Here is a 10,361-nt window from a genome sequence, read left to right on the forward strand (position 1 = left end):
TTCACTTGTTCCACGGTCTGACACCGGATCCTGCGGAAAGCTACACCGCTAAAGACAAGCTTTAGCTGTTATTTTTGTTGAAACTGAGAGACTTTACGAGCTAAATCGGAACAAGGAACTGAAAACTTTAACCACTTCTGATTGGTCAGACTGATGACGTATGATTAGGCCTCCAAGAATGATTGGTGGAGACAGTTAAAGGGGCGGGACCTTTCCTAAAACAGCGCTTAAGCTGCGGCTAAGTACCGTCATTCTTATCAAAGTGTCTTTAATAGAATCAAATAAACAGAAAGAAAAAAGTATTTTATGATCTTCCATATTCCTAACTATGCAGTGTTTTATTAGAGCCTATTTGGATGAACACAGAGCTGATATCCTGGCGATGGTAAATGTTTTTAGGTCAGTGAATAGATAATTTTAAACTGCCACTGGTTGAAAAACACTATTTTAGGGTATGTTTTTTATTTTACCTTTACTTGGATTTATAGACATTTATCTGGTTCAACGTAATTAGAAATTGATTTTTAAAAGTATATAAACAAATTCAGGTCATTCTCTAAATATTATCTGACAGACATTTGCAGATACTTACTCATATTGTTACTGATTAGTTGAATTTAGCTTTTATTTGACTCTGTCTGGGTTCTTTGCCAGCTTTCCTTCCTGGACTGTCTGCAGCAGCAGACATAAACATGCAGTTTCCTTCATTATCTGCTGTCAACCAGCAGCCGTGATGTGAAGACTTTATTATCAGAAGAACAGATGTTTTTTATTCTTTTAGTTTTGTTTCTGAAATCCAGCAGCCTCCATTAGCTGTGAACTGTGTAAAAATGGTTCAGAAAAATGTTCTTATTTTCAGAAGTTAACTGCTTCTGTGCGTTTTTTGAAAGACGATTTGCAGTCATTGAAATGAAGTCATTTATTAGCTCCACAGGTCACAGACGCTGAGCAAAATAAATGGCTTTTTAATGCAAATCTCCTCTGCTTCTGCAATGATAAAACAGAGTCATCATTATTTCTGAAGCAAAAGGCAAAGTGTTAAATGGAGCTGGTCATTGTAGAATCTGTTTGTCCTCTTATTTTTTTAGAAGATTCGTAGATTTTAGAACTCCACTGAGAGCCACTGCTCTTCTTGTTTTCTAGATATCTTTGCCCCTCCCACTGTTACCTGGGTCAGGTGTATACAGCCAATCAACACCTCTAAAAGCAGTGGGTTTGGAGCTGTCCATTCCCGGTTAATAACGTTTGCTGAAGCAAAATTTTACGATGGTAGACCACTAGGTGACCGGGTAGAGCGACCCCTCAAACCCCTCAAATCCTGTGCACTTCGCAAGGAGCGCTTTAGTGCTGATAATTGCGTGCTCCTTACGTGCTGCCTGACTGTTGAAAAGGAAGAAATGAGACAATCAGAGTAGTTTGTGTAGACATCCTAGGCAGAGGTGGGCAACTCCAGGCTTCAAGGGCCGGTGTGTTTGCATGTTTTCCAAATATCCGTACCATACTCATATCCAAATATCCGTACCATACATATATTACCTGGATCAAATGTGTCCAGCCAATTAGGTAATGCCAGAGCAGGGTATGTTTGAAAACAGTCAGTAGTACGGCCCCTCAATGCCCATCCCAGTCCTACGAGCACTTGCACACACCGTGCATGCAGCTTGTGTAAAGGGCCAGTATTAACATCAAATTAACAACTAGAGTGTGGCGTAAAGGTACCATACGACGGCATCATCCGTATGTCATTGGATGATGGATGGATGATGGATGGATGGAACTTTATCCTCCAAGGACAATTCAGTGAAGCAGCTCTCCAGCAAAGGAGAAGAAAAAAAGTTATTTATTTATCATTTATTTCCATAAAACAATAATAACATGAGATTCTTCATACAAGATCTCATGCCTGGTCAAATTAAAGAAATCGTATTTTTTAGCCCCTCTTCCATACTTAGAAAAAAAAAAGGAAAAAAATATGTGTCTTGTTTTTGTCTTTCATTTAAAAAACTTGTTAGGAAAGAAATGCTACAAAAATAGAATCAATGAAGTTTGTTGCTTCATCTCAGGTAGCCAAATATAGAAATAAGATACAAACTTGCCTGTTAAAATAATTCTATATGTATACCACAAGTGTGCTTATATAGAGCAGATATTTACATATATGCTTAAAAACATATATATATATTATATATTTTTTTCACTCTTCCTTTTCCTATGTAAAAGAGACAGAAAAAAATAGTTTTGTCTCCCAGTATTAAGGTCTTAAGTAATATCTGTTGTTTTGTTGTTTTATGGAAATAAATAAATAGGATTTTCTCTGTTGATCTCAGAGGATCTGCACGATGAAAACATGACGAATGCTGAGTTTCTGCTTTGTTTTAGTGAGAAATAAATCTGCAATCAGAAGCTCGGCATGATTGCAGATTTATTTCTCACGTATTGTTTTTCACACGTGTGTTTTTTGTCTTTCTTTTGTGCGTGTCTGGTGTAGAGGGCAGGGGGATCATCATCGTGGTGATCATTCTGTGTCTGCTGCTGCTGGCCTTCCTCGGCAGCATTCTCTACTTTCTCCATAAGAAGAGCAAGCTCCCCTGCAAGTTGTGAGTCCACCTTCCGCTCCCATGATCACACTTTCACAGTATACGGTGAAAAGCAGTTATTAAAGGAATTTTCAGATGAAAAGTCATTTTTATGAGTTCGAGGAAACCACATAACATGAGGTCAAACCCCCGGACCCTCACATCTGGAAAACCACAAAGCAGGTGTTGTGCATTTGGAGCAATGCACTCTGCCTTCTCCGTGCTTGCAGCTACATGTTCGTTTAGCCGCTTGTTTTAGATGAAAGCTTTCCAACGACCTGGAAGCTTTTTGTTGGCGCAACAGAACAGATAACTTTATAAAGGAAATGATTTATCTAGCACGGTAAAATTTTACTTGCACCTTTTGATTCTTTGTGAAAATGGAAAAGTTGTTTAATCTGCTTCAATCAGCTGCAACACACAGGCCGCACCTCCCTCATTTTTTACCAGTGCAGCAGACATGCCCTAAAACGTTTTCAGTAATGTGTCATTTTTTAAATTACAGCGTAAGTGCTCTTTATTGTTGAAGAATAACAGGACCCAGTGGAGTTCAAAAAGGGGCTTATTTTTTTAACCTCACGACATAAATGCAGTTTTATTGTTCATCCAGGTTAAACTAAATAAATAACAAATGGCTGAGACAAATGGATGATTATTGTTAAATGACTTAAATACATTTTAATTTATATAGCTTTTTTTACCTCAATTTAACCAGGATTAAAAACTCATTTAGATTAAAAATCTCTTCTGCAAGAGCGTCCTGGCAAAGAGGCAGCAGCACAACAATAACACCCATTTTTCATTTCATCAACATAAAAAACGCAGTCGTAACCCTTGTGCTATCTTAGATGACCCCGCCCTTACATTGACGTGTTCTTCCTACCATGACAAAGGTGGATAAAGGTGGAAAGATTTCATGGAATCCATGGACACCAGTGAAAATCACAAATCATTGAAGAAAAAAGGTTCAGAGCACTGTCTGGTGGGTCTAGATGACCCAACTCCCAACGTTAAAGTGCCTAGGATAGCACAAGGGGTTAAATAAAGCATTTGCAGTTTGATAGCTTCGTCTCACATTCATATAAAAGTAATTTGAAAGAGTCCAGAGAAACCAACTCTTTCAATTTTCATTTTTCCAAATCATTGCATTTCAAAGGGCTTGGTCAAAAATCCATCAATGTACAAATAAAGCAGAAAGTTTAAAAATCGCACATCAACACATCAAAAGACAGTAAAAAAGGGGAAAAGAGCTTCCACCTAGTATTTAAACACATGTACTGCTGTTTTTCTTTTACATGTATCTTCTTTGATTTACTTTTTAACAATTCTATTGTATCGTCAGCACCAAAGAGAAGACCGCCACCGATGACGTTGAGAAGAAAACCAACGCAAAGCCTGAGACAACCCCCCTCAACATTCCCAACAGCGAGAAGAAAGGTCCTAACGACCAGGTAACGGATGTGGGGAGGGAATAGTTTGACCTCCTGAAACCCCAGCAGAGTCCACTAACCTGCACCACTGACTAATGACAGACCTCGGCTGTTGAAATTCAACAGAAGAAAAAATTCAAAAGAAGAAAAAAACAGGAATCTTTTACATTTTAGGAAAACTTGACAATGTATGATGTTTTAGAAAACATATGGGAATGTTGTTTTTACACATTTAAAAAAACTTTTATAAGTGTTTAATGAACCTCAAACCTGACTGAAAAACACAGAAAAACAAACACTTTTCACAGCAGATCTTTAGCTGCTTTGACTTCTGTCTATTTCATACCAGAGCTCAGCTAATGAACCAACAGAGGCAAAACATATGAAACTGTTGCACATTTTTTAATAAATCCCCCCAAGTATCTCATCTAAAAGCATGCAAGTACAAGCACAACTGAGATTCACACAATTTTCCTTTATATGTGTCCAAAATCTAAACTGCGGATTAATTTGTCAAAAGTTTCAAGTTACCTAAAGTTAAATTGGCTGAAGAACCACAAAGGGTTCAACTTTTTTTACAGAAATGCAATCTTCACTTCAAAAAATGTAAAATGTAAATGACAACATTTAGTTTATTTTGAAGGAAACTCTGTTAAAACAACTTCAACTTTTGGATACATTTGGAAAAAGAATTTGTAGACATACTTTCTAATTAAATGGGGACAAAAAACAACGAAAGTTTGATGGATTTGTAAGAAAAAGTTGAAAATATATTTTAAAATGCTTTAAAGTGTTTATTAAAAGCTGCAGGTAGTTGCACAGGTAAATAGTTTATTCCTAATTATTTACTTAAAGTATAAATCAAGATAATAATACTTGAATGAATCAATCTAGTTGAAAAAGTTGTTAGTTTTCAAAAAGCAAAACGTTTTTCAAGGTGAAAATTGATGAACATATTTTGGGTTTTCCACAATAAAAAAATAAAACTTTCACCTATTATATTTTTGTTGTTTTAACAGTATAAGAAAACCACAAATAAATCCTGTAGCTGCATAGATGAGCTTAAGCATAGAAAGATGAAACCAAACTAAACAAAGTAATCAGTTATAAAGGTAAAAATGTCAACATTTAAGGTCAACTCATTAGAGGAAAACATAGACTTGGAATCTTGTTGGTCTTCAAATTTTATTGTAAACATGGGACACTTAACTTGGCCTTTTGTCAGTGACCATTAAAAATACAAATTATTTAAAGAGTTTTTTGAAAGAATATTGGTGTTTAAACCTTTTTTGATAGAACCAGCTGCTAGTTGTGGGAATTGTGGCCCATGCTACTTACAGAACTATTAACTAATGTTCTTCCAAAGAGTTTAGGAATGAATAGTAACTGTACCTAAATCTAAAAAGCCAATCTTTATAACATTTATTTACTGAAATATTCGAAATTCCCAAATCCAAGGATTAATTGTCCAGGTAAATAATTTAATCTGAATCACTTTCTTGAAGTCTTAGTTAAAATATTCAAGATTTTAAAGTTTTCTTTTGAGCAATAAAAAACTTAAAAGTGAAGAAACAAAAGCACCCATCTCCAGGAGGAGTTAAATGCAAAATAAATCTGTAAAAAGCTGCTTTTTCATCATCATTTCAAAATCAATCTCTTGTAGTTTTGCTTAAAGTTCCACTCTGATCATCTTTTCATCTACAACGTGTTTCCAGTGGTCAGAGCAGGCGTGCCCCCCTTCCCGTCTCTTGATCTATTTGTCTGCAAGTGGATGCATCAGAATGGAGCAGAGCAGGGAGCTTGTAGCTCCGCCCAGCGTGTTTTCTACGTCACTAATACAGCAATTTTTCGTTAACTCCTGATTTACAACAATTTTGAATAAAGAAATACTCAGAAATGCAATTTTGAGCATAATTTTACTAATATATACATCAGAAAATGCCACAAGAACCTGTTAAAAACATAAAAAAACAGCATTTTCATCAGAGTGGCTCTTTAGCATGAAGTGAGGTGCAAAAAAAGAGTGGAGTTGGTAAAGAAAACTTGATTATTCAGGTCGTAAACAGGCCGAGAGTGAAGCCAGATGATCAAACAGTGACTGAAAGACTTGTAAAAACTTTAACAAGCTGTGATTTTGTGTGTGTGTGTGTGAAAAGGGTAGTAACTTAGCACAAGGCATACAGGGTGCCCTTAAGAAGAAGGTAATGTTGCGTGAAATAACAAAAAAAAGTTATCCCTGTTGGGAATGGAGGAAGAAATCCTTCAAAGTAGTAGCCACAGAGTCCCTGCATATTTTTGTATTTTACAATTTTGTTTCCTCTGTTCTGCAGTGAAGCTTTGACCTTGTGATGCGGCAGCCGGCAGGTCACACCAAGCCAACACTCGGTTTTTCCGGAGAAATTCCCACAGACCCTGCAGAGAGCCGCCGCCCCACAGTCCGGACATTCCCACCGAGCTTTGTTCTTTGCAGTATTCCGTAGTTTTACTCACATTCATTCAAAAACACACAGACAGACATGCACATATGCTTGTTCAGATGAGTATTTTCTTTTTGAATGTATGCTTCTCATCGTCTAGTTTGTTCCTTGGTTTTTCAGTTCCCCTGTTCTGTGTGCATGGTGGTGTTTTATTCCCACCATCATCCTTTTTTTTTTTACATGAAAATGTACATATTCTGTATATTTTGTTATTTAAGGTGTTTGTCACTCAGACTTTGGTTTGTGTGTTCATGGATCCAGGTGAGGTTTCAGACACGGCATGTTGTTAGGATAACGTTCTGAGAGGTTTGGCAGTTTGTTTGTTAGAATTTGGTTGCGGTAGTTTTAGAAATTGGTGTTAAAATGAAACAAAAAATTGTTTGTTTTTTTTAAAAAGCAAGTATTTTTCTTTAGAATCCCCGTTTTACTTTTGAGTGTATGGTCATCTGCAGAACTTGATGCACGATATTGACGACAATAATCATTTCTGTGAAACGAGACACACTGGCGGCCTTCTTTTGCAAACTGCTGTCAAGCCGTTGTACTGTATGTAAATACATGTAGCGACCTGCTTAGAGGACACCTCAGACTGTTTCTGAGGATGGAGAAGTCAGACTTAGAGTTCTGCTGTGCCTGTTTTTTGTTGTTTTCTTTGACAGCTATCATACACTGACTTATTGGTTTCGCTTTGGTTTCATGTAAGTTGCTGTAAAAGGCTGATGTCTGCAGAGGCGTCTCGGTGTTTTTGCATATTTAACCTGTAAGACACATTTGTGGGATTTTGGATATCTATACCTTCAGGAAAAAAGTAGTTTTTTTTACGCTTTTATTGGAGTCTCAGAGCTGAGCATCATTTTTTTCTGATCTGAAAATAACATGTTTTTTTTTGTGTTGCTTTTCATCCCACTTTATTGCAAAAAAAAGATTTCAAAAACAGTTACCAGAAGACAAACACATGATTGGGCTTCCATGTGTAATGTCTGAGATGCAAAACAGGATTAGAACAGTTAAATTGTGGATTGCATTTTAACCTTTAGTTGTTTTGATTTTTGAAAATGTGCTGAAAATTGTTAGTTTTCCTTTTTTTTTTGGTCAAAGTTTGTCTGTCTGTGGAGGGATTACACAGCTCTGAGTGAAACGTATTTAAACAGATGAGGCACAGATGGGAGAAAATGTTAAACACAAAGTGAGGACATGCAGAAACACTGCCGGGCTCCTCTGAAGACCAGTTTTGTGTATTTTATTGTGAAATAATTTGGTTGTTGAGAATGCTATACCGCCTTGGTGGCTCAAGAAGTGGCGACGCATTTTCTTCTTTCTTTTAATTCTCCTTTCTGAACGTCAGCACATCCTCAGGCAAGAGCTGCTCCTTCCAGCGGGATTGAAAGCTGCAGGAAGTCATACACAAACATTTCTGATTGGATCCACGAATCTGCGGTTCCTCTGTTTGGTTCAAACTACACCCTTAGGTTGATGTTCTAGATTTTTTCATGGTTGTGAAAACTTTTGCTTTTTAAAAAACAATTCCTTTTTCTGTGTGTAAAATACTTACTGTACATGTGATCCCCTTATGCTTGCTTTTTTATTTTATGTTTTGCAAAAAAAAAAAGCCAAATAAAAGTTTCATGAAAAGGAAGGCATGTTTTTTTTGGTGTGTTTGAGAGGTTGTGTGAGAGAGCGAGTTGCCGGGTAAAATAGCAGTGCTGTGTGCTGTTCCAGCGTGGAAGCAGGAAGCAGCTCAGCCTGCAAACCGCTGTCAGAACGAGCTGGAAATGACTCCAACAGTAGCTCAGGTTTCTCTGCAGAGGGAGGCAGGTCTGTAAAAAATTCACCGCTGTGAAACAAATCCCTCCATCTCCGGAAACCTGGGGCAAACTATCCAACACTTCAAGTGGCGACAGCAGATAATCTGATCAGATTGTGGATTTTTGTTTGTAGATTGAGGAGCAAAGTAAACTCTAGGGGGGGTTTGTCTTTTCCTCTTGCACGATTTGACGTGCATCTCAATATATGGTCCAAGAATCAATCCATAAAATATTCACTTGGCTTCACAGTCTGATTCTTTCACCTGAATGGATGCAATTTAAAGGAATATTATTTATGTAGATTGCATCCATTTGTCCTAAATGGAATGCAATCTACATTTGGCATCCAATCCTGGAGAGCCAATAATAACTATCTTATAAGGTTTTAAACTTTTCTATGGTTCATTTTAGATAGTATTTAACAGCAGCCAAAAAAATGAATGAAAACAATAATACAAAAGACATTTTTAAAGTAAAAAAAAAAACTTTAGAAAACCCAAACACAAACAATTTTTTAATTTAAAAAGTGGGTTTTGCAGGGTTATAACTACAAGTAAAAATGCCTTTCAACAGAGAAACTCTATATTTGTATTACTAGTAATTTTTATTTTAAGCAACAAAAACAAAATGTCAAAAGGACAAACCAGCTTCAAACATAAAAAACTGACATTCTGAGTCTTTTGGACTGTTTTTTTACTTGTAGTTAAATAAAAGTTTCTTAAATTCATTAATTCAGGTATTGTTGGTAGTGTTGTATACATAAAAAGGCAGAGACAAAACAAAGGAAAACTGACCAGAAATCAATTATTTACTTACTGATTGATTTTTTTTTACCTTTTCAACAACATAATCTTGTTCATTTCTGTGGTTTTGAACAGATACTGCTGGTACTCTCAGTCTTAGATCAATTTTCCAAAATGTATCTTTTACATCCCTAGTAAAACAACACTTACGGACCAATTCCTGTGTTAGTAGTTACATACACAAAACTGTCCTCGTTAATGCAAATGTCTAATCAGCCAATCACATGGCAGCAACTCCATGCATTTAGGCATGTAGGCATGGGTGTTTGTGCCAGATGGGCTGGTCTGAAGATTTCAGAAACTGCTGATCTACTGGGATTTTCACCCACAACTATCTCTAGGGTTTACAGAGAATTATCAGAAAAGAGATAATATCCAGTGAGAAGCAGTTCTGTGAGCAGAAATGCCTTGTTGATGCCAGAGATCAGAGGAGAATAGCCAGACTGTTTCCAGCTGATAGAAAGGCAAAAGTAACTATAAAAACCACGGGTTATAACCGAGGACTGCAGAAGAGCATCTCTGAACGCACAACACATCCAACCTTAAGGCAGATGGGCTACAGCAGCAGAAGACCACACCGGCTGTCACTCCTGTCAGCTAAGAACAGGAAACTACAATTCACACAGGCTCACCAAAACAAGACAAACGAAGAATGGAAAGACGTTGTCTGGTCTGATGAGTTTCCATTTCTGCTGTCACATTCAGATGGTAGGGTCAGAATATGGCGTCAACACCATGAAAGCATGGATCCATCATGCCTTGGATCATAAAGCTGGAGTGATCTCAGACTGGTTTCTTATAATATAAAACGTTAAATCATCTGCAGAAGTTTCAAGAAAATCCTGGTTTGACTTGTGCAAAAATATTTAAAATATTTGATCTTTTTTGAAAAGAAAAAAAGTATAATTTGTTGGACTAAAGTAATAATGTCCTAGTGCTGATCCTCAAGGTAATTAGCTGGATTGGCTGCACCTTGTTGGGACCAAAGCCACTTTTGCTGCTCAAAGGCAAAACTGACAGGATATTTCTGACAAGAAAGCCAAATGAAGATGTTGTCCAAGGACTTCCTTTTTCAGTGAGTTGTTTCCTGGTTGTTTGACAGTGAGAGGGACAATAGACTGAAATGCATAATTGATTAGGGGTCCATTTTAACTCCAAAAAAGGTTGAGATGACTCCATAAAAAAGCTGGGGCTCTTCTTGGAGAAGTTCAGTCAGGATTTACATTGGTTGGGTTTGGGAGAACGTGATCCCCAAATGAATGCTCAAATT

The 10,361-nt window shown here is 36.9% G+C and overlaps 1 protein-coding gene across 1 annotated transcript in view; it reads left to right on the forward strand.

Moving 5' to 3' along the window:
- Positions 1-8,119, forward strand: part of LOC101163511 (cell surface glycoprotein MUC18) — a 67,010-nt gene extending 58,891 nt beyond the window's left edge. Inside the window, exons 14-16 of the mRNA XM_023962439.1 lie at positions 2,489-2,597; positions 3,919-4,027; positions 6,337-8,119. Coding sequence (XP_023818207.1) covers positions 2,489-2,597; positions 3,919-4,027; positions 6,337-6,339 — 221 coding nt within the window. The 3' untranslated portion in view covers positions 6,340-8,119. The remainder of the gene's footprint in view (positions 1-2,488; positions 2,598-3,918; positions 4,028-6,336) is intronic.
- The last annotated feature ends 2,242 nt before the right edge of the window (positions 8,120-10,361 follow it).

This window comes from Oryzias latipes, chromosome 14, assembly GCF_002234675.1.
Source record: "Oryzias latipes chromosome 14, ASM223467v1".
Taxonomy (NCBI): Eukaryota; Metazoa; Chordata; class Actinopteri; order Beloniformes; family Adrianichthyidae; genus Oryzias; species Oryzias latipes.